General features: G+C 30.8%; 3 protein-coding genes and 1 non-coding gene across 5 annotated transcripts in view; 3 read left to right on the plus strand and 1 right to left on the minus strand.

Moving 5' to 3' along the window:
- Positions 1-25779, plus strand: part of LOC125823752 (uncharacterized) — a 297644-nt gene that overhangs the window by 157593 nt on the left and 114272 nt on the right. The window contains exon 1 of one of the 2 annotated variants that reach the window (XM_049503134.1): positions 4231-4235. The exons of the other annotated variant lie outside the window; for it this stretch is intronic. The gene's annotated coding sequence lies outside the window, so the exon portion shown is untranslated. Of the gene's footprint in view, positions 1-4230; positions 4236-25779 lie in introns of those variants that run through there. 2 annotated transcript variants of the gene reach the window in all.
- Positions 11788-13223, plus strand: LOC125823755 (nuclear transcription factor Y subunit B-3-like). The gene has a single exon (XM_049503138.1). The coding sequence runs from the start codon at positions 12053-12055 to the stop codon at positions 12644-12646; it is 594 nt and encodes a 197-aa protein (XP_049359095.1). The 5' UTR covers positions 11788-12052; the 3' UTR covers positions 12647-13223.
- LOC125823574 (fasciclin-like arabinogalactan protein 2) lies at positions 21204-23127 on the plus strand. Its single transcript, XM_049502932.1, has 2 exons — positions 21204-21561; positions 22304-23127. The coding sequence occupies exons 1-2, from the start codon at positions 21204-21206 to the stop codon at positions 23125-23127; spliced, it is 1182 nt and encodes a 393-aa protein (XP_049358889.1).
- Positions 24060-24131, minus strand: TRNAE-UUC (transfer RNA glutamic acid (anticodon UUC)). Its single transcript has one exon. It is a non-coding gene; the product is annotated as a tRNA-Glu (tRNA).

Consider the following 25779-nt stretch of genomic DNA (forward strand, 5'->3'; position numbering starts at 1 on the left):
TGCATTACAAGTTCTTAAGAGATGGTTCTTGAAAAACTAAAAGACATTTAGGAGAAAGGAAAAGTTATGAACTAGTACCAAGATATGCATCAGTTTCCAAATAAACTTGTAAACTGATCTGATGCATAACTTGTTTACTAACTATAAATATCCAGGCCTCCTACTTCTTTTGTGTACCTAATTTTTTGTATGTGTAATGTAATGGATACACAAACCAAAAATCAGAAATGTCAGTGTGATGAAGCATCTCCCTCAAAATATGGATTTGATCTTCTGCCTCAAGAAATTGTCATTGACATTGCATCCAGGCTTCCCATAACATCTGTACTTAAACACTAAATAAATTACAAGTTCCTAAAACATGGCTCTTGAAAAACTAAAAGACAGTTAGGACAAATGTGAAGTTATGAACTCATTGCTTCCCATAACATCGATCTTTACTTTGTTCGCACACAACTTGTGTGGTGATCCTAACCTTGTGAATTTGCACCTGTCTCGTGCAGTAAAGACCGATCCTTGCATTATTTTTTGCGCTAATGATCAGTTTTGCTTTCTTGAATTCTCTGATCATGGTGTGGAAGATGTTGTGAGGGAAGTCAACACCCCTTTTGAAAGAATAGTAGAATTTGAGTTTATTGGTTCATGTCATGGACCATTGTGCATGAGTGATTCTTTTTATTATGACATAGTACTTTATGTGTACAATTCTTTTACAATGTTCCCAAGGGGATCGATGTAGTCTCAATCAGTAGAATTTTGGGGCCATGGATTTGGTTTTAGTCCTACTACCAATGAGTACAAGGTGATCGTTATCATATTGAAGATACAACTATTAGTTAGAGATTAACTGCTGATGTGGCAAATTAGTTAGTTAGATTAGCTGACATGTTAAAGTAGTTAGTAAAGGGAATCAAGTTAGTTATAACTAATTCTTCCAGCTAAGCTATAGGTGATTGATGTTAAACGGGAAGATGCATTGGCTGACTCAATTTGGAAATGATAACAAACATTGTGATAGGCTTATCCTGGAGTTACATATGTCTCGACAGGTGTAATGCGGAAGCTAGCAAAGCAAACCTCGAGAGACCACGAGTAAGAAGACAAACGAGAAACACACTAAAAGAGACAGATTTAATATGGTTCGGTCAATCGACCTACATCGTCCACAAAGGAGATGAGCAATGAGAGTACAAAATATATATAGAGAGAAATAACCTCAACCAATTCACTCGGAATACAAGGAGGTTCACAAAATTCTCCCCCACAACCAAAACTCTCCAAGTCTTTAAGACTACATTGTATTTCAAATGTTGATGAAGTCTTTAATATTTTAGAGGAGGTTTGATGAATAAATAAGATTATTCAAGTTGCTTTACTTTCTGTCCCAATCCTTCTTTTTGATGCCCTTTAGCCTTATCTATTATTCCAAATATATAATGAAATTTTAGTGAATCTTGAGTCACATCTTACCAATCTTAAGCTATCTAGGTCATTTATTCTAATAAATCGAACTTATTAAGTTCATAAAATATCTCTATAGCATTATTTATCGAGTGTTTCTACATAAATTAGTTGATATTTGAAAAAAAATTTTAAAATTTAATTGAAATAAAGATATTTGAAAATTAAAATTATGTTTAACATGAAAACACAACTGGGGTTATTATTTATGAGTTTAAGTTTTCTCTGCATTATAATATGATAAAAAAGTATGTATACTATCACTTTATCTGGTCACCTAGAATAGAATTAGAGGTAATTATTTATCATCCATAGTAATAAGTACGTAAGATCAATTATAACATGAACATAAATATATTTATTATATTGCCATAAATCATCTCATTATTAATAAAATAAGAAGATCAACGTTAAATTGATTCTGTGAACATAGTTGATGCTATGACTATATATCATTTCATAAAAAAAAGTTTAAAAAAATTGATATACCTCTTAACTTTGCGATTTAGAGCAGATATTTTATTTGGACAAACTAAAAAAGATATTGCAATATGCAGAAGGTTTTTTTTTTTTTTTTTGATATCTCGAAGGTTAATTAGCTAGATTTGCATTTGTTGTCCTTGGTGAGACACGTACATTTGCTATTAAATAGAAATAAAATAGTGATGGGGCTATGATGTGATCTTGTGCCATAAGGTCATGTCCCAAAATGTGGTAGCGGCGAAATGATTGAAATTTCTTCATTCTAAGTAGAGATTTTGAGTTTGAGCTCTTGAAAAAAGAAAATATTATGTTGGAAGTACTATCCTTAAAAATAAATCTTATAATATGTGAATTCGAATTTAATCGAATTTCAATACGAATATCAAACAAGTATATGTTGACTACTATATGACAAGGTAGTGGGTCACTACAAAAACAAGAAGATTACTACTTCTTGAAAAATAGGTTACATATTATATTCCATTAATCCAAATAATTTTGCCCCTAATTTTGTATCTTTAATTAGGTAAAGCACTAAACCAAGATAAAAAATTTCTTAGGGTCTTAGTATATGGTTGGTCTTAACTCTTGCTTAATTTCCCCAACTCCATGGTTCCTCTAGTTTGGATGCTTTCTTAGTGAAGGGGAAAAAACAAACGTCTATAACTCTAAAATGGATTTAACAATTATACTCCTACGTGTAGAAATGTATAGAAAGTATAAATGTGTTTATTTGGTGGTATTCGTATTGGAATCCAACTTATACTTAAAGTTAGACCACGTGTCTAGTGGGTCGGGCTAGACAAATCCAACCCACTAAATGCAAGTCAGTCTTGATTCCAAGCAAGGCCCGGCCCAGTCCCCCTATGATTTTCTAATTAAACGAACATCTATCCCGATTTCCCAAGAAAAATATTAAGTTCGACACAACCTCCTTCCCACCCACAACTCAGCCCTGCCCTACCTCTAATTGCGCGAGGCCGATCTTTTACCGAGTTGAAATGGATTGACCCGCTCATTTGACACTCGTAACCTCAAGGTGGTTATAGTGTTCTAATAAATTTTAGAGTTATAAAGTTGGAATATAGCCTTATGGGCCTAGAATTTAGGTGGTTAGAATCCTTAATAATGAAAATTGAGAAGGAATAATCATGATTAACATTAATTAACGTTTTTAATCATGGCAACTCAAATTACCAACCTTTCGTGCACTTTTTTTCTATCTAATATAAATAATTAATATGCACATGCAAAGAACTATATTATTGGTGAACATTTTAATAATTTGTGCAATATAAAAGCATAATTATACATATTAGTGGAAGAAGAAAAAAAAATCATCTCTTGTCCATAATCTAAGGTAGCCATATATAGTGTTCCAAAAGTAATTATATATTGTAATCAAAACATGGAAATTATATGTGCTTGGAGTCCGCATTCAAGATTCGATTAAATTCAAATTATGAATTACAAGGTTCATTTGGGGGTGATGTTCTCTACAAGATTTTCTCCATATTTAAAATTCGAATTCAAAATCTCTGTAAAGGATAAAACAGTCTCACTATTGCACCACGATACATATTCATGTGGTATGGAAATTACTTTTAATAAATTTTCCACTTGGTTTAATTTGGTGTTACGTAGAACTGTTTGCTACTATTTTCAGCTGTATCTGAGCGAGAAGACAAAAAGAACAGGGAATTTAAATTGGACCGTTTCCAATAATTTTTTTTAAAATAAAACAATCAAGACAGATAATTGGTGTCAGCTTACGATAACTATAACAATTACGTCTTAATCTCAAATTAGTTAGAATCAGCTATGCAAAATATTTATGGTTCATGTCACTTTATTATTTATCCAAGTAAATAACTCAGTTTATTCTAATTCATATTGTCATGAAATTTAAGAAAGAAAATTTTTTAGAGAGAATTAATAATAGTAGTACTTTATGTGACTATAGAAATATCTTATTATAAATATCAAATTTAAATTAAATTATTTGTACATATAAAATATGTCTTTTTTTAAGAAACAAATTAATAAAATTAATATCACATAAAAATAGTGACAAATGCTTAATTGGTTGAAGAAAAATCATGAACATGGCGATATTTTTAGTGGTAGGGCCTTATAGAAACCAACTTTAGGGGAGACATATTGACTAGAAAATTAAAGTGAAAAAAGATTTGTAAGAGTCTTTATAAGTCTCTTCATATATAGTTTCATACACTTCCACATGAGAAAGAATTGATATTGACTTCCAAATATAATTATTTTAGGTGAAGGTGTCAAAAGTATTTTCTTTTGTTAAACTTTAGAGTTTCATCTTCTTTTAATTTCTTGTTATATTTTTATTTTGGACACTCTTTTTTTTCCCTTTCAATATGAGAAAGTGGTTGGTGGTAAATAATTGGGAAAATACATTTAAAATTGTCATTGCATACTTTAATTAATTTTATAGAAATAACTTAATAGTTAATTCCCTTTTCTTTTTATTTGAAGTGGAACTAGATGTGTACGTAAAGTTAAAATGTGTAAGTAACTTTTTTGAACAAACTTTAGAATATAACTTATGTATGTTCCCTAAATAATTTAGGGTATCAACACCTTTCAGTACTCTTTCTTAATTTATAAATCCAATTGCATTTTACTAAATGCCTTTCTTTAAAAAAAAAAAAAAAAAAGCAACAACACAAAGGTGATTCCAAATGATCAAATAAAATTACTACCAAAACCGAAAATTCGTCAAGTTATAGTATTTGACGATTGTCTCACTTAAAAGTTTGTGTTATTAAAGAACATTTTGTTATATACTTAATTATGTCTTCGATACGATCCTTGACATGCATAGTCCCTCATTTCTACTCCAAAAAATAACAATTAAAATATCTTTGTTGAAAGATTCACTAGGGAAAATTAGGAAAGTTCCCAATGGAGAGATTGGTGTCTTATCCAAAGGAAAACTTTTTTGGTTGTCCCCATATATATAATGCATCTTGGGTCAATGTTTTTATTTATAAGTAGTGATCAATCAACTAATGGGTCACACCTCTCACAATCAATAACATGGGGCGGCTCTTGCATACATATTCTAGTTTGATTATTTGTTTTTGGGGTTTTCTATTCGATCTTTTGATATCTGTTTTGAAAATCGATTAATTAGAATTTGTATCAAAAAGTCACATTTTAGGGGTAAAGTATTTTATATCAAAAAGGATTTCATATTCAAAACTTAAACCTGAAAATTGCTAGTTAAGGATACAAAAGTATTAATCATTCTATCACAACATATGATGATAATATCCTAGTTTGATATTTACGTTAAATATCACTTTCCCATCCCCAATGAATATAACCTAAAAATAAATTTTGTTATTAATTTGTCATAAATAGAATTAGTAACGAATTTTGTTGTTTGACAACAAAAGTTATTCATAACTAATTTTTGTTTTAATTAAATCAAGTTTGCAGAATTTACGTTAGGAGTACATCTTGTTCTTAAAGATGAATTATAGATGAGTCGATCTGTTCGATCACCCTACATGTTGACCATTGGGTAGAATTGCATAATATACATATATATATCATTTATTTTTTGATGAAGGATATGTTTCCTTTTTTGCTTTATTAAATTAAAAAAGAAAAAGGAAAGTAGAATTTTTTTTAGGGCCCATTTGGCCATAGATTTCCCAAATAATATTTGGGGAAAAATTTGGCAAATAGTGTTTGTCCATACAATTTGTCATTATTTGGCAAATATCCCAAATTCCCAAATACTAGTTTTTTCTAGTATTTGGGCCAAATCTCATTATTTGGGATCTTTTGAAAATTGAAATTTTACACCAAACTTTTATCTTTTACAAAAACATCCTCTATAGTAGTTGTTTGCGTTGTATTACATATTTTTTTACGTGAGCACCAAAGTAGTGATGAAATATTCAGTAAATATGAAAGTGATGATATGGTTGTTGATGAAAATGATGAACAATCGGCTCAAGGTAACAAAGTCATGTGCTTTGTCTACTTCACGATGTATGAAATGATGCTTGTTACACTCACTCCAAACTACCACATTGCTCTAGTGGCATGGAAACTACTTGTTATTTGTTGCAACGAAGATCCAATTGACTTGTAATACAAACTTATGGTTAGTTTTGATAGTTTTTAAAACTTATGGATATAAATCATATTTTTCTAAAAAGTGAAATATATTTTGCAAATACTATGGCCAAACACATGGTGAAATTTCACCCAAATTTTCACCCAAATAATATTTGCCAAGAATATTTGGAAATCTAAGGCCAAACGCTAGCTTAGTATTCGGGTGAGACAAATTCGGATTCACACAAAGTACGATTCATTAAAAGGGAAATTATTTTCTATCGAGTCATACTATACTAACCTTTAATCAAAATGTGCGTGTTTGTATCTTTTCTTGTTAAAAATATGTTATACTTGACTATATATAAAATTTTAATTATTATCGTTGAGTATGGATAATTGTACAAGCAAAGAAATAAAAAAATTCACAATTCAATTAATTAAATATTTGATGTACTTAGATCAATATTAGGGGATAAATTAAAAAAATTAAATCACAAAGGGATCAAAATGCTATAAACTCTATGTTATAGATGAACTATTCTTTTACAAGTATGGTATCCTAAAAGATAGAATAATAGTACTTTCTCTGCCTCAATTTATGTGACACATTTCGAATTTCGAGATTCAAATAAGTCTATTTTTTACTATAAATTTTTCCTATATCTTTTGAATATTTTTGAATTATCAATTATTGAGACTTATAGTACTTTTTATGTAGTTTACAAATATATAAATTTATTTTTAAAAAATTTGAAGATTTTATGAGCAAATTCTCGATCAAACTTAAACTGTTTGACTCTCAAAAAGCGAAATGTGTCACATAAATTGTTACAGAGAGTAACACAAGAGTAGTAAAATAATAAAACAATTTAGCATTTTTTAAAATTTATGAGTATTCACAAGCTAAGAGATCAAAAATATGCATTCCATATAATTAAGAATTAAATATGCTTAGTTAAATATCAACAATAACAATAACAACATATTCAATGAAATCTCATAAATCTTATTTAAGGAGGGTAACGTATTCAGACCTTAACAACACCTCAAGAAAATGGAGAGACTATTTTCAAGAGACCTTAGTCTCAGGTGCAATAAATTCAAGTATAAAGAAAAAGAAAACATAGTAACTAACAAAAGAAATAATGTAAAACCTACAACACAATAAACAATAGAAGATGATAGATATCAAAATCAAAAACTACAATACTATATGACTAGTTAGGGCTGGCAAGGGGACGGGGACGGGACGAAGGGGGACGGGGGATGCCTTGACCGGGATTCTGCCGGGACCGGGATTGGGGGGACCGGGATTGGCGGGACAAAAATACGTCCCATCCCGTCCCACTATATATACGGTATGGGACAGAATTTGGCGGGACGGGACGTGGGATTTTTTTTTATATGTTTATTTATTTGTATTGAAATTATATGTTATTGAATAACATTTTTAGTTTATTTGGTTTTCAATAACATTTTTAGCTAATAAAAAATGCTTAAGTTTTCAAATTTCAAATTTCAAATTTCAAGTTTCACGTTTCAAGTTTCAAGTTTCAAGTTTCAAGTTTCAAGTTTCAAGTTTCAAGTTTCAAATTTGAGAAGTTCAAATTTGTATTTTAAATATTCTAAAGTAATTTAAACTTGAAATTTCAAATGTCAAATTTCAATTTTTAAATTAAGTATTTTAAAGTTAGTGTAGTATATGTGTATTTATGTATGTATATATTAAAATTAAAATGCAAGACAATAGTTATATAAAAAAGATTTGAATAAAACCTTCAAATTTATTCAATAAAATCTAATTGCAATTTAGAACTTAGAAGTTACAATTTATAAAAATTAGGGGAGTAACTAATCTACCCAGCCACCTTCTAGGAAGGGTTCTGTTTCAATAAGTTATCATATGTAAAACTAATATTTGTTACAAATATTAGAGGAGTAACTAATTTACGCAGCCACCTTCTAGGAAGGGTTCTGTTTGAATTAGTTCTCGGATGTAATCTAATATTTGTATTCTCCTTTAAAATTCAATTCTAATTGTCGTATCATATGGACGGTAACATCCTCCGGTGTTGGCAAATTTGCTAGAAACTCTTGTGACTCTAATTCATCATCACTAGATCCAATTATCGCATTAATCCAAGCTTCTTGTTTGGAACTTAACTTTGGCAAATTATAATTCCAATCCTCCTCTCGGCGTTGACCCAGTCTCTAAATAAAACTGATATTTCCAAACTTTCTTCCGCCAATGAATGTCTATGATCGCCAAGTTGAAACCTTGCCGCACAAAAAGTAGCCTTCGATGCAACTGATGAAGCTTGAATAGCTAGAACATCACGAACCATTTTGTTCAAAATTGGAAATGCAACGCTCCGCCTCCTCCACCATCGCGTAGCTCCATTCAGAAAGAACACAAAAAGGCTAATATTTCTACATTGCCATCGTCGTCGTCCAATGTTTCTATAGATTGATTAAGATATTCTTCAAAATCATTACGGTTAGTAGAATTAAGACCAAGAAAACCCCGCATAAAACTATTAATTCGATCTTTACTCTGAGGATTAGAAAGTTTGACCAACTTCTCCTTGAGTATTTCCTATAGTTTTATATTTTTCATACAAAATTTTTGCTTCTACTTTTATGCTAGACTTACACATTTTACAAGTTGGAATTTCTTCCGGTAAAATTTCTAAAGTATCATAAAAAGTTTCAACAAGTCTCTGCACACCTCGTAATTTATATTGAGGGTTAAGTAAAATAGTAGTTAAATAAATTTGATGAATAGGAAAAACAAAATTAAATTTTTTCAATCATACCTTCAATTGCAACTCTAAATTTTTTATTTTTTTTGTATTTAGAAAATTGAATTGTAATAGCACAAATACTTATTAATACTGATGAAATGGTAGGATAATAAATTTCAAAAAACATGGTTGTAGCATCATAAAAAAGTCTTAAAAATTCTAATAGTTCATTAGTTTCTTCTCAATCTTCTTCACAAATTCTATCTAATTGGTTAGCATTATGAGCATTAAACACCATTTGTATGGGTCCTTTATATTCCTAAGCAACTGAAAGCATTTCGTAAAAAGAATTCCACCTTGTTTTAATATGTCTTGAAATTTTTCTTGGTGGCAAATCACATAGTACACAACGCTCATTAAATTCCCTAATTCTAGCAGCTCTATGAGCATAAAAAATTCAGGCAACAACATATTCAATTTTCATACAACCACAATCAAATAATGAAATATCATCGTGTACAACTAAATTTAATACATGTGCAATACATCTAACATGAAAAGAATTAACATCAATTGGACATAATCTAGTTTTTAACATACTAGCAACATTTGTATTATTAGATGCATTATCTAATGCGACAGACATTACTTTATCTATAAGCATATAATAATCTAAAACACTCAAAATATTTGAAGCTAAATATGCACCAGTTTTTTTCTCTACACATTCTTCATAACTTAAGATTCTTTTTTGCAAATTTCAGTTATGATCAATCCAATGTGTTGTAATAGTTAAATAATCATGTCCATTAACATTACGACCCATGTCCGAAGTTATAGACACTCTACAATCTAATTTGCTAAAAAAACAACGAAGATATTGACAATGTTTACCTTGATATAAAAAAAACATCAGCTTTAACAATATTTCTTGAAAACCTTTAAAAGAAGGATTATAAGTTTGTTGAATATATTCAATAAAATCGGGATGTGAAGGAAAACTATAAGGCAAACCACAAACATAAACCATTTTAGCTAAATTTTTGCGATCTCTTTCCTTATTATATTTACGTTGTGTTAGTGGACCACTGGGGTTAGAAGGATCTAATGTTCCTTGAACCATGTTAGAAGCCCTTACCGATTCATTAACATTAATATCAACATCATTAACTGGAAGTCCTTTTTTTTATCGGCTAATGCATTAGCTTCTTTATATTGAATCAACACACAAGATAACAAATGTCTATTTAAGCCCCCTGTCCCACCTTGACCTCCACATTGTTTATGTTTAAAAGGTTGCTTACACTTATTACAAATAACAATAGAGTTTTCCTTATCGAAAGTCATAAATTGTCACATAATGGAAGTTTTAGGGCGTTGATACTTTACCTTTTCCCTTGTAGGAGGTATATGGGGTGAGCGTCTACAATTTTGCTCCGTTGAATTTGTAGTTTCATTTGAAACTTCTGTCACCGGACTAGCAGGTGTATATTCTAATTCATCTTCTCCCGAATCAACTTCTACTTCTTCACCTGAATTTCATCAAGATTAGGATTAATATTACCATAACGTCGTTCTAAAATTTCATGATCGAGTTGAACATTTGAATCAATATCATAAGAAGTATCACATAAGTAGAATCATTTGTATTAAATCTAACTCTAGACATTGATTTAGAAGAAGTACCACCACATTTACTCTTATTTTTTTCCTTACTACTTTTTTTATTAAAATTAAATAATGCCACTTGGTTCTTTCTATTTTCCTTTACTGATATCTTTCTTGCTAGAACTCATATTTAATTATATGTAAAGTGTAATATAAAAATAATAATAACACAAAAATTAATGACGAAAAATAAAATATAAATATTATGAAACGAATGTACCAAACGTCTGCGTTAATAGCAGACGTTATAACCGATTCTTAAAGCTTGTAGTTTGTTGTAACTTGTAATTTGGAACTCCAATACTTGAAAGCAAGTATGAGAATTATATATATTATGATATAATATGAAAATTTAGAATTGAAATATATGTATTATGATATAATATGAGACTTAAATGAAATAAAAAATTAAGAATTAAGATTGAGAGGATATAGAAAATAGATGAGAGAATAGATGATTTTGTAAGAAATAATAAGGGATAGAGGGGTATTTATAATATTAAAAATGGGTTTAAGTGTATTTATGATAACTTGAGGGATTAAATTATAGTATTAAAAGTAGGGGGTGGTAGGGGTGTTGGGGAAGTGAAAAAGGTGAATAAATCTGTTGGTGGGGGGCGGGGGGGGGGGGGGGGGGGGAGCCCACTAGCCATTGCCCCAACGGATACAATTAAAAATAATAATAATAGGGATCCCGCGAAACCGGCCGATTCAGTCGGGTCGGGATCGGGATCGGGCCGGGTCGACGGGGACCAAAGGGTGAACCGGCCCCTAATCGGTCCCCTATCCCGAAGTCCCTCCAACCAACGAATCATACGGGATAGAGTCTGGCGAGACGGGTCTTGAGCCGATCGCGGGCCGGGGCGAGTCGATCTGGCCCCCTTGTCAGCCCTATGACTAGTACAACGACAAACACCAACAAACCTACTAACTTAATATGCACACATTCTCTACACTATTTTATCTAAAGTCATTTCCTCGATAGCATAAATTCTTATCTAATCACTTCTCCCTAATCGATAATTAATCAACCTAAAAAAAGTTACTAATCGTAAATATAAAAATCTTTTAGTGAAATAACATAACTTCCCCACATAGTCTATCGAATTTTATTTTTTTCACACCCACCACGTGACTCCTTTTTTGAACCGTCAAGATAACTCTCCCCCACCTTTCATTGTGCGGTTCAGATTCACCCACATTATCTAACCCTTATCACCAAATGAACGGTTTTAAATTCGACACGTGTCGTACCCGATTGAATATTATACCCCACGATCCAACGGATCCTGCATTTTCTCTTGCTCTTTTCTCCCTCATCTCTCTCTCCCCGGCCGGAAATATTTCCCGGCGAAAAATCTCCGGCGAGCGTTTCTCCTCATTTTTGTTTTTCTGTTTTTATTCCATCTGTTTGTATACAATTTAGATTTTTCTCGCCGGAAAATCCAAACCCAGTTAAAATTTCCGGCTGAAAACATCATCTCCAACTCCCCGGAGATAAAGGGTTTTTTTTCGTTTTTGTTGTTTTAGCAGGAAAAGGTGTTTTTCTCGAGTACCCTTTTTGAATTTTGAGAAATTGGGGATTGGCGATGGCTGATTCAGACAACGAATCAGGAGGTCACAACAACGCGAACAGTGAAGGATCAACAAGGGAGCAAGACAGGTTCCTTCCGATAGCTAACGTGAGCAGAATAATGAAGAAAGCTTTACCGGCGAACGCGAAAATTTCAAAGGATGCTAAGGAAACAGTTCAAGAGTGTGTATCGGAGTTTATCAGTTTCATTACCGGAGAAGCATCGGATAAGTGTCAGAGAGAGAAGAGGAAGACGATTAACGGTGATGATTTGCTTTGGGCTATGACGACTTTAGGATTCGAAGAGTATGTTGAGCCATTGAAGATTTACTTGGCCAAGTATAGAGAAATGGAAGGGGAAAAAACTACTATGGGTCGTACAGGGGAGAAAGATGGGGGTGGTGGAGACATGGCCGGAGGTGGTGGTGGAGTTAGTTCTGGGGGTGGGTATAACGGTGGTGGTGGTGGTGGTATGTATGGTGGTATGGGTGGTTCAATGATGTATCATCCTCAAGGTGGTCATCAAATGTATGGTAGTCATGGGCCATATAATCATATGGGTGGGGGTGGGGGTTCCGGTGGTGGAGGTTCCGGTCAAGGGCGGAGATAAAATATATAAACTTCAAATTCTGACTCGATACCGAGCCAAAGTAGGTGGGAGTTGTGGTGGTAGAGGAAGTTTCAGAATATTATAAATTTTAAATTCTGACTCGATGGCGGGTCAAAAGTATATGATAATTGTGGTGGTGGAGGCTTCAGAATAGAATATTATGAACTTTAAATTCTGACTCAATGACACGCCAAAGTAACGATGATTGTGATGGTGGAAATATATTATAAACTTTAAATTCTGACTTTGCGATTTGATTACAAAGCCAAGCAAGGTGTTACAAGAAGGTGATGATAAATTTGGAAAAATTTAATCAAAATTAATCATATGATGTATCATTGTGTTGATAGCTAGTTCTATTACTTTACTTAGGTCCTTTTTTTTTTATATATATATATATAATTTATATTTTTGAAGCACATTGACATGTGAAGTTTAAGGTAATGCTTTAGCTTCTTTTTTTCTTTTGAAGTTGGGAGTATTGGTAGTAATGGGTTACATGTGTAGTACTTTTGTGGAGAAAAGGATATTGTTGATGATTTTTAATGGAGAAAAAAAGTAGTAATAGTACTATGTACATGATGATATATTATAACCTTCAATGAAAGGCACTTGAAATATGTGAATATAATGGGACAGTGAATGAGATGCTATTTATGTTTTTTTTTTCTTTTAACTAGTATACTAGACTACTATGCTTTTGACAATTGCCACCACAAGACCTCAAATGTCACCTCTAAGTTAGTGGCAAATTTAAATGGCATAAAATATGTGTTTTAAATAAGTAAATACTTAGATTGATATAAAATTGAATAAGTAGACACACATTTTATGTGGTATAATGTATGTAGGACGTCATGTAGGATGTGAATGGACACATAAGACGTCAAGTGGACACATATTTACTCGTTTAACTTTATATAAGTTTAAGTGTGTTTGTGCATATTTAAAGTCTGAGGGTATTATTATCATATGAATTCAAGTTAAAGAGCACATTTGTGTATCATGCCAAGTAAAATTATGTGTTTGAGAGTATAATATTCAAGTATACTCTATCTTTCTAGATCTCACTTTTGAGATTTACTGAATATATTGTTATTATGCTTGTGAGTTCGATAGAATGTAGTACTTAGTTGAATTTTGCGTGTAAAAAACACTAATATAAATAGAATTTATGTACATCTTAATTCACGAAAATTTATAACAAATTTGAAAATTTGAATTTATCACTATATTTTTTTATTATTGGATGTCATCAAAGGGACAATCAACCACTATTGTAACACCTTAAAAACTAGCAAAATTATTGAATTTACCATCTCATTTCAAGATTTACGCTCTATTTATCTCAAAATATTTGTTATCTTTTATTTTTGAGGTGTATTTCTTTACCAAATTGATATAAGAAGTTTTTAACTTGTACTATTATTTTTCATAATGTTTCCTAATATCTTAATATTAATATTTTATAACTTTCAAATATCTTTTAATGTATATATTAAAATATTAAATTAATTTCTAACTTAAAAACTATTTTTTGATGAAAATAAAAACTAGTAATAGTAGCAGCAGTTAGGTTTTTCAGTTAAAGAGTTGCAGAAATATATATATTACTCCATATTATATGAAATTGACTGCTGCTAGACATTTGCGGCAAATGTTAAGAATAGGACATGTTCTGTCTAAATCAACAAGATAAAAAGGGTAAAATTTATAACGTGCTAAATTCGTAGTACTATTTTTTAAATATTTTTTTGTGTTTTTACTCGATGTTCGTTGTCTGATTTGGATATTAGATAAATTGATTTATGTTGAGTCAATGGTGAATTGAGACTATAGAAATAGATTTTCTTTTTTTTTTATACTAAAAATAGATTATCCCTTTTTTATTTGTTTGTCTTAGAAAATCAAAAGAGATTAATCATTTTCATCCAATATTACTGTTATCATTAAATAATTACATAAAATATAAGTAATCAATAAGTATTTAAATTTATAATACATAATTAATAAGATTAATTTAATAAATTAATACTTTCTTAATTATAATGAACTTCTAGCTCTTGCCAACTGGATTGGGCTTTGCTAAGATAAGGCCCATAATACCTTTTTTTGGGACAAAAATCTACTCTCTCCCTCATAAACGATTTTCAATTGTTTTGTTTTTACTATTGCATTCTAAAGAAAAGAATTGTAATCTTGTATTTTAAAAATTAGAGGCATTTATAACATACAAAAACATCATCAAAGGATGTGGTGCAGTGGATGAGACTGAACTTCCCTTAATCAATTGTAATGACCCTCCAGGCCATTTCCTCTATTTTCTGATCTTTTCAGCGTTTAGAGCTTTCCTGTAGTGACCCCAAGTCATTTATGAATTGTTGAGACTGACGACAGTCCGGTCGCTTGGTTGTTTTCTTGAGTTTTGTGTAAGTTTCCGTGTTTTGGGAGCTTTTAATGTAATGACCCATAAAATCAGTTTTGAATTTTTATTATAAAATTACCGTTTTACTCATCTCGATAGTTATCCCGAGTCAGTTTTGATCAATTTGAGAAGTTGGTTTGAAAATTTTTGGGTTATTTGTTAATACGATTGTTTAGTTGACGGGTGAATTTAAATAATTAATTTCAGTTGGTGATTAATGGGCCAAGTGGTATAGTATAATTAATACCACTTAACCAATGTAAAATAATAAAATCATAAGTAAATAAAGGGGAGATTATTTCTTTTAGTCACAACAAGAAAGAGAGAAACCCTATGACGACGCTCAATTTCAAAGGAGGAAGCGAGAGTGCCTTTAGGTAAAAATCTATCTAATTAGTCTTTCTTATTCGTATACATTAGTGTACAGGGTATGAATACTAATCATAACTAAATGGACTGGTAAAAAAATGAGATGATCCTTGTTTCTGATGATACAAATTTAAGTCGGCTGAAAATTTGGTCTATACAATTCTTACTAAGCGTAAGTTATTGTGGTTTGTGCAAAACAATTGATAAGTAGTAGTGGGTCTTCATTGTTTATGATATTGAATAAATAAGTGCTAAGGGCGGCCGACGGGAAATCAAAAGAATTCACGTTCTAGTAATTGTTAAACTTTGTTGTTCCATTTATTTATTGTTGGGGTTAATTAGTAATGATTGAATATGCATTATGCCATGTACATATGTATGCAAAGAATGGCCGCCATGATGTAGCAGTGATGGTTAAGAAACCAATCTGTGGCAATATTCTTGAAATTAACATATTAAAGTTATACTATTAAATTAGTTGAGATTTTAGGGATACAGTGGAAATAGTAGATGTAATATTAAATAAGTTGGGGGGTTAGATATTGTTGGTGCAACGTGAATGTGGGGGAAACAGACCTTGTCTGCAATCATTGTTAATAATTACCAAGTGATTGAGGTAATAATTGGAATGTTAGTTGACATCAAGATTTTTGGAACTTGATTATAAACTTGGGTGAATTATAGTAATTTGAGTGTGGTTAGTTTCGAAATCTTATTGTGATTATTAATGTGAATAGATTGCTTTGAGTTGGAAGTTCAACGAAAGGAAAGACTCAAGTCTCGGAGTAATTGTTCGACTATTTGAGGCAAGTGGATTTCTAAACCCTTGTTAAGTGTATGGAATTCATGTATTTCCTTGTAATATGTGTTTAGGGTAATGATGCTTGGTGATGGGTTGACTTGTCCACATTGATTAATTCTAATGATGAAAAAGGGATAATAAAAGGCAATGTGATCAATTGTTTGTGTGATGTGTTAGGAATTGTTTGAAAGGCTTGTTAAATCATTGTTGATGTTGTATCCTGATTGTCTTGTTGTGAATTGTGCAATGTTATGAAAATGGTCATCTCTTCATTATTTGCGTGAACATGTCATTTGCATTGTTCTGAGACATGGTTCTGATAAGTGTTATGTGCATTGAGAAAGAACAAGAAAATAAAGAGGATGTACCATTTCGAGGGACGTATCGCGCGCCGCGATGGATACTATAATTCGAGGGACGTGTCGCGCGCCGCGACGGATACTATATTTCGAGGGACGTATCGCGCGCCGCGATGGTTACTATTATCGAGGGTCGTATCGCGCGCCGCGATGGATGCATGGACAGATATGTCCCCCATGGGTCCCGGACTGAGAGACAGCGGGTGTGTATCATTAGGTCAGACATGCATCACAATACTTGACATTGCATTTCATTGCGTTGCACTTCTTTATTATTGGTGAACTTGATCTTGTATGTTGCTGATCTTGTGAGTGCCTTTCTATGAAACTTGTGACTGATGAATATTGGGCTTATTGTTGAAGATATGCAATTGTTAGAGTGTTGTTGTTGAGGATATGAAACTATTGTTGTTGTTGAGGATATGAAATTGTTAGAGTGTTGTGTTGAGCTATGTGTTTTGTAAACTTTGAACTGTTAGGTTGGGCTGGTTTTATACAGATTGTAGTTGTGAATGTTCGGTTGGGGTGTAAGGAGTACTTGTATTCTATCCCCTTAGCTCGTGTTTAGAGGTTTACTTGTTGAGTACCGTGTGGTTTGGTACTCACCCTTTGCTTCTATAAATTTTTGTAGGTTATGAGCCTGAATTTTTGTGGTACTTGTTATTCTCTTCTTTTTCGAGGCTTCTGGGAGATTTGTAAGGTAGTTGTTTGTCTTCTCAGCGATCCTTCTTACTCCTGTTTATGATCTTGTTCTACTCTAGAAACAATGTCATATGAGACTTGTATTTTTCTTTTGATTCAATTGTAATACTTTAGAGGCTTGTGCACGTGACAACCAGATTTTGGGGGTATTTTTGAGTTAATTATGAAATTTCCGCATTTTATTGTAATGGGTGAGTGTTAGGCTGACTTGTCTTGGTGGGATAAGACGAGTGCCATCACGTCCATTTTTGGGTCGTGACAACTTGAATGGTTGATTTCGATCAAAAGTTTAGAAAATCGAGAGTTTGGGTTAGAAGGACCTTTTGTGCGGATCCCGAGGCTTCTGGACTCATTCTGAGCCACCTTATGGATTTTGGCTAAAATGGAGCTTGGGTGTGGGGTCCATTTTTTGTCAAAACTTCATGATGATGTCAGAGGTCTTAGGTATGAAAAAAAATCGTTGATAGGAAGCATTTTACCCCAAATGGGCGGCGTGAATCATAATTAATCGGACTCTAATACGAATACTTTAAAATGAAAGTAAGACATAATGTAAAATTGTAAATTGACATATAGAAATATTAAGCCAAAGAGAAACTTATAGAAGAAAATGAACTCACACCTGTTATGTGAAAGACTCTTATCGGAATTATTAGATTATAAGTTAAGGTGATCTCCACCAACATCTTTTTAGTTAGATATTTGAGAAAAGTAAAGAACATTTTTTGTGTTTCAACTTTTGATTAATTAGTATAAAATTTCATATGTTTTTTTATTTTAATTAATATATAATTAGTAGGTAGTGTGAAAGGAGAATAAGTAATGTTTAACTTTTTTTAACAAGTAATAATAGTAAATCTTATAAAAGGTGTATTAAAAAAAATACTTCTACCAATTACTCTAACTAAACCAACCTAACTTGAATAAACAAATAAAAACACGAAAACATTGTTCTTATATAAGGTGCGCAAATATTAGGTATTCATAATCATCATTCTATATAAATGTCATTAAATATTTTAACGACGTGATATAATGATATTAACTCAATTGTCGTTAAATATTTTTGCGACAATAAATATATAGTTATTAAAAATAAAATTGATTTCCACAAAAAAAAATTACTGTAGTGTCTTACCTTTACGAAGTCATAACGTTTTCCTAATAAATTATAAGTAAAAATATTACTTCTTATGATAACTAATATCTTTGTTTACTTATCCAAACAACTAAAAATAAGTAAAACAATCTTTTATTATCTAGAAAAATATTTTCTAAGAAATACATTTCTCAATGAAAAAAAATTTCTTCATACCAAACACACTTGGAGTCTACCTACTTAGTTATATAAGAAGAAGTAGATATATTGATCATATGAATAAAATTAACGCCTTCAAAATTAGTATTTTCTTTAATTTAAATCCTCCTATAACGAACGTTACAACGAGATCATGTACGTCTAATATTATTCACGTAATAGGGAACCAAAGATGAGTGAGAATTAATAAATTAGTTAGTTAATAAAGTTGATGTAAGTCATAAGAATATTTCATATAATCATCTTTTTTGACTGATTCTAAAATGACAAATCTAATTTTATTTATATTCATATTATAAGCAAAAAATTTCTACGAAAAGCCTTTTTCACATATCAAACATCAATTTGAAATTAATAAATAATTTTCTACTTTGTCAATTTGTGATATATACATAATTTTCTACTTTGTCAATTTGTGATATATACGGAGTACTTACTAACGCCTTTAATAAATATATAAATATATCAACGATAGAACTACTCTCATGCAAATTATGAAAATGACATTAGATCTAACTATGATTAGGCTTATTCACCATCCACATTATTATTATTATTATTATTATTATTATTATTATTTTATTTTTTTAGTATAAAAATATAGCATTAGGTGATATATGTTGCTTAGGGGTGTTCACAGGTGGGTTTGGATCGGTTATTGGCTAAAACTAAAGCCAAACCAACTTACTCGGTTTTAAAAATATCAAAACCAAACCAAACCAAATATAATATACATTTATCGGTTTGGTTTGGTTCGGTTATTCGGTTATTAACCATACACAAAAAGAAAAGAAATAATTCATTCAAAACGTGAAAAAAGTAACTACAATCCATTCAAAATGAAAAATAGTTAAAATGAGTGACAATACTGAACTTTCTATCACTAAATTTACTATGAATAAAGCTTTAAAATTTACTATTTTGGTGTAGAAGGAAGAGACAATAACATTTTGAGTCCCACAAAGAATTGTCATAGACAAAACGGTTATTCGGTTACTAACCATACACAAAAATAAAAGAAATAATTCATTCAAAACGTGAAAAAAGTAACTACAATCCATTCAAAATGAAAAATAGATAAAATGAGTGACTATACTGAACTTTCTATCACTAAATTTACTATGAATAAAGCTTTAAAATTTACTATTTTGGTGTAGAAGGAAGAGACAATAACATTTTGAGTCCCACAAAGAATTGTCATAGACAAAATGGTTATTCGGTTACTAACCATACACAAAAATAAAAGAAATAATTCATTCAAAACGTGAAAAAAGTAACTACAATCCATTCAAAATGAAAAATAGTTAAAATGAGTGACAATACTGAACTTTCTATCACTAAATTTACTATGAATAAAGCTTTAAAATTTACTATTTTGGTGTAGAAGGAAGAGACAATAACATTTTGAGTCCCATAAAGAATTGTCATAGACACCCATATACATGAAATCAATAAGATAAATGTTTTCACCTTGAGCATTTTTGCTTTCAATAAGTAAATTATAAAGAAATTTTGATGAAAACGTAATTAAGATATTTAAAATTGTTTATAAAAACAATATATTAAGTATGTATAATAATAAAATATATGTATATAATTTATTGGTTCGATTCAGTTATTTATTCGGTTTTTTCGAACAAAACCATAACCAAACCAAATACTATCAGTTTTTTAAAATCTAAAACCAAACCAAATCTAAATAAAATCGATTTATTTTATCGGTTTGGTTTGATTTTTATCCAAATCGTGAACACCCCTAAATTGTTGCTTATTAACAATGTACTTTACCAAGAGGAAATTAAATTACCGCGGATTTTTCAATGTCTTTTTTTTTTTGTTGCAAAAAATCTTTATTATTTTGCGCATAAGAAATCTGAAAGGATCATGTTCACCCACTTGTCTATTTTTGACTCAATTCATATATATATATATATGATTTTTTTCAAAATTGTTTACTTTTACTCACCATATTTAAAATTGCGATCAACTATTCTCTCGCCGTTATAAAACTAATGGTACATATTCGTCTCAACTAATTCTGTATCATTTTTAATTAATTTATTTGGAGGTTTGACATTTTAATGATGAGTACTACGTAGTTTATTAAAATGGAAATAATTAGAAGTAAAGTCAAGAAAACTCATGAGAGTTTATAAATAGAACGTGTTAATAATTATAATTTATATTCAATTTGTAACAGCAATTGACTAATGACTAGTTAGCTACTTCATAGACAAATATTGCACTTTGAATTACTCCCTATGTTCCACATTATTTTTTATTTTTTGCTTTTCGAAAATCAAATAATATGAATTTTAATTAATATTTAAATATGTATTTCTTATCATATAGACATATATAATAGGAATTCCTACTTATAGTATTTTATAATTTTTGAATAATAATATTTTAAAATATTAAGGTGATAGTCTAATCAACACTTATTTTGGAATATACACCTTCCATATATCATCTATATATATTTATAAATATACCCCTCATTTACAAAGACTCCTACATCTCATCTTATATTTTTCACACTCATATTCAAATACATTTTATCATCGATCTATCGCCCAAAAATGACGCTCTCGTTGGAGAAATCCTCGATTTCTCTATTACTCTTACTATTTCTCGCTATCACCACCATCTCCTCAGCCCACAATATCACTCTTATACTCGCCAAACACCCTGAATTCTCAACCTTTAACCGTTATTTAACCCTAACTCACTTAGCTTCCGAAATCAATCGCCGCCAAACCATCACCGTTTGTGTGGTGAATAACGCAGCCATGGGCGACCTTCTCGATAAACAGATGTCCATTTATACTCTCAAGAATGTTCTCTCTCTACATGTTTTTGCAGATTACTTTGGTTCCAAGCAACTTCATAGGATTACTAAGGGAACAACCCTAACTGCCACTCTTTTCCAAGCAACAGGTAAGATTCAAAATGACATATCGATGGGTCGAGTCAAATTTGGACAGGTTAAAATCGAGGAAATTAATAAACATTTGGAATAATAACCACTTTATAGCCTCAGTTTGAAAAATAACTATTATTACAAAGTTTTAAATTTCACGAGTGATCAAACTCATAATAATATTCTGAAGGTCACTTGTGAAATTTAAAATTCATAATAATAGTTATTTTTCAATTACTGAATCGGGAAAAGGCTAATAAGCGCAATTTCTACTAAACATTCATCCAAAATTTGCTTTGGTCAAAATTGATTAAATCAAGATGGGTCTTAAGTCAACCCACCAAATAGGATCCCTCCCCCACTTTTTTATTTTTCTTTTGAAGAAAACATGTAAATTTAAATATTACGTTCTTATATATTTACATAATTTTCTATCTCTACTATTTTTGGGTTGCATTTATTGTATCGACCCAATAGTTTGATAGATCATTTCGAGTTCAAGATGTCATGTCAAGTCAACAAACAAATCATAACTCAACCTATTAAACCAGAGTTCTTTGAATGAATTATTAAAAAAACGTCTGATTTTGTTATCTCTAGATTTAATTGAACCTACTATATATTTTTAAGTTGAGGCTAAAGTTAATGAATATTAGCCCTAGTACACTACTAGTTTCATTCATATATATATATTTTTTCAAATAAGACAATATTTCTTGAACTTGTGACTTAATTAAAATTTTGAATTCGTTTCTACAGGTGAGGCTCCCGGAACCTCAGGGTATGTCAACATCACTAACATGAAAGGTAAAAAAGTAGGGTTCGCCACAGAAGACAACGATGGTCATTTCTCAACAAATTTCGTCAAATCCATACAAGAAATCCCTTACAACATCTCCGTCATACAGCTAAGCAACATCATCACATCCCCCGCCGCGGAAGCTCCCGTGGCTGCTCCGGCAGACGTTGATTTAATCGATTTAATGTCCAAAAAAGGTTGCAAAGAATTCGCAAAACTTTTACAAAATACCCAAATTTCGAAACAATTTATCGATCTTATGGAAAATGGTCTAACAGTTTTTTGTCCGATTGACAAAGTCGTTAACAATTTTTTACCTAAGTACAAAAATTTAACAAAAAATGGACAAATTTCTTTATTATTATACCATGGTATACCAGATTATCATTCTTTAGGTATGTTAAGGTCAAAAAATGGATTTATAAATACTATGGCAACAACAAAAGGTAAAAATAATAAATATGATTTTTCTATAAAAAATGATGGAGATAATGTAAAATTAGAGACAAATGTTGTAACAGCAAAAATTACTGGAACTTTATTAGATGAGGAGCCATTAGCAGTTTACAAAATTGATAAAGTTTTGCAGCCAAGCGAATTATTTAAATCACAATCTATTAATTCCGACAATAGCGCGATGGGGCCGAGTTCCGGTGCTGATGATGGTGATGGTGATAGCAATGATGACGGTGAGACGACTAATAATAATGGGGGTATGATTATGAATGTGAATGGTGGTTGGTTTGTGGCCTTTGTTTTGAGTATTGGTTTGGTATTTGGCTGAATAACTTAATTTGTGTTCTTTTTTTGGTATGCATGCAACATTATTTGATTGTATATTGTTTGATGAAAAAATAACCCTAAGTTTGCATTTTGTTATTTTCTCTTTGTAATTTTTCACTTCTATTCTATGGTAATCTTAGTTTTATAGTTCTTTAGTTTATAATATAAAAAAGATTACATGCAAATGGAAGTATGTAATTGAATAAAGTGAAAACAACAACTATAACATATCGGTGTACATAGTCCCAGAAAGTAGAATTGAGGGAAGGTAGAGTCTATGTTGAGTCACAGACTTTACTTTTATATTAGCAGTAGAGAGGTTGTTTTTGATAGATCCTTGACTCAAGACAAAAACAGTCTAGAAAAAGACATAATAGAAGTACAAGAGACGACAAATAGTAACAGCAACAACAACATATCTTGATCTAGTGAAATATCACTAAGTGAAGTCCCGAGAGAGTAGGGTATATACAAACCTTACCACTACTTCATGGAAGTAGAGAGACTATTGTCGGAAGAACCTCAGCTCAAGTGCATCAAACCTTAGTAAATAAGAAGGAAACAATGAAGAAATTAAGCATAACCATTAATAAGAAAAGAATTGTGAAGTCTACAAGAAAGAAACGGCAATAAAAACAATAAAATATTGTGATAATCAAAACACAATCAACAACATAAGACAAGAACTACAAGAGTGTGACTAGTATTACAACATACACTAATTAACAAGCCTAAACCTTCGCAAAGCAAGACAAATACTTTATCCATACAACAAATAGTAGCAGAACAATATTACAATAAAATAATATTATAACTGAACCACACGAAACAACTAATAGAAATAAAGTAAAAAATTATGTTAATATTTCAGATATGTTGAAAAAAAAAAAAGTTTTCTTTTCGATCGAAAAATAATTAATTTATTTAAAAAAATTCCGTTACCGGGAATCGAACCCGGGTCTCCTGGGTGAAAGCCAGATATCCTAACCGCTGGACGATAACGGATTATTGGATAAGTATTGATGTAACTTTTATTTAAACGTTATATCCTATATATGGTATAGAAAGTTGTTGGCAGAAAAAATAAAATTGGTGTCCAACTAATAATTAACTATAATAATTAGGTAAAGAAATACTGTAATTCTATTGAGACAAGAAAACAATTATTGTAGTCCTATCTAAGATGATATTGTAAATATTGAATAACAAGAAAAAAGAAAAAATTTCTTTCATATATGCGTCTCTTGATCTTAGTTTCCTCATCTTTATTTCAGGATAAAAACTAATTGGACTTAATTATATAAAAAGAAAAAACTAAATATACAAGATAATTTAGAAATAATTATAGAGAAAAATATAACATTATATCCATAGGGTTCAATTTTATTTTTTAATCCAGTCCACCATACTAACATGAGACAAAAACTTTTGGTGATAAAAGTTAGGTCAACATTTAAGATATTTTCGTCTATAAATATTAGTATAATCTATATTTAGAATTAGGAGATCAAAATTCTATTTTTGTCTATTAATATTAGTATATTTCATATAAGAAGTAGGAAACCAAAATTGTGTTTATGTCAAAATAGGATTTGTATAGTGAAAACAATATTGGACTTAATATGTTTATAGATAGACTTGCTAACGCTAATTTGGACAAAATACGTCGATGAATGCAATATTAGTATCAAAACCTAAGTATCCTAGAAACAATTATAATTCCATCCAAAATATTCCCAATGATATCATAATTGATATACTCACGGAACTTTCAGTGAAATCACTTATAAGGTTCAAAGGCGTTTGCAGATCATGGTATTCGTTAATTAAAGATGAAAAATTCGTCAAGCAACATTATGATACTCACAAAAATTGTCAAAAGAACTTTATGATTTCGAAGGGACACCCGATTTTCCACCAATCGATCAGTCACTAAAGGTATACCCTGACATTCAATATTTCTCATCTAATGGGATACTTCTTATAACATATTCTGATGACACAATTGTTATGTGGAATCCGACCACTAGAGAATCAAGAAGAATCCCTAGTCCATTTCTCAATAAGTGTGGTGGTTTTTATGATTTTATCTACTTTCCACGTATTGACGACTACAAAATATTTAGACTAGGACCTAGACTTGTTAATGGTGACATGGAGATTGATATATTTTCAACGAAAAGTAACACGTGGAAATCGATTGGCCCGTTTCCTCCAAATTATTAGTTCTTTGGTACTAGTGTTGTTATGGTAGATGGTGTGATTTATATGATGGCTAGTAGGACGGAATTAAAATGGTGATCGCGTTATTACTATAGTTCGTTTTTGTTTGGAAAAGGAACAATTTCAAGATGAATTATTGTTTCCATGTATGATGGAAGGGAGAAGACCTATTTTGTATTGTCTAGAAGAAAACTTTGTTTGAAATTGGTAGTTTATCACCAAAATCATGAATATTAGTTGTATATGATGAAAACAAATTCATGGAATAAGAAAGCAAAGATTAGTATTTTTTCTTTTTTATCAAAGTCTTTTTTTATCATGTTTTTTTTATCAAACTCCTTTTATTCATTTATCTCTTGTTCTAACTTATGTGTAGCGTTACAATAATATTTCGTAAGGAAGATTTTCCATCCTGAATTTAGAGAACTTG

The sequence above is a fragment of the Solanum verrucosum genome, unplaced genomic scaffold (genome assembly GCF_900185275.1).
Source record: "Solanum verrucosum unplaced genomic scaffold, falcon-dt-bn FXZP01000093.1, whole genome shotgun sequence".
In the NCBI taxonomy this organism is placed as follows: Eukaryota; Viridiplantae; Streptophyta; class Magnoliopsida; order Solanales; family Solanaceae; genus Solanum; species Solanum verrucosum.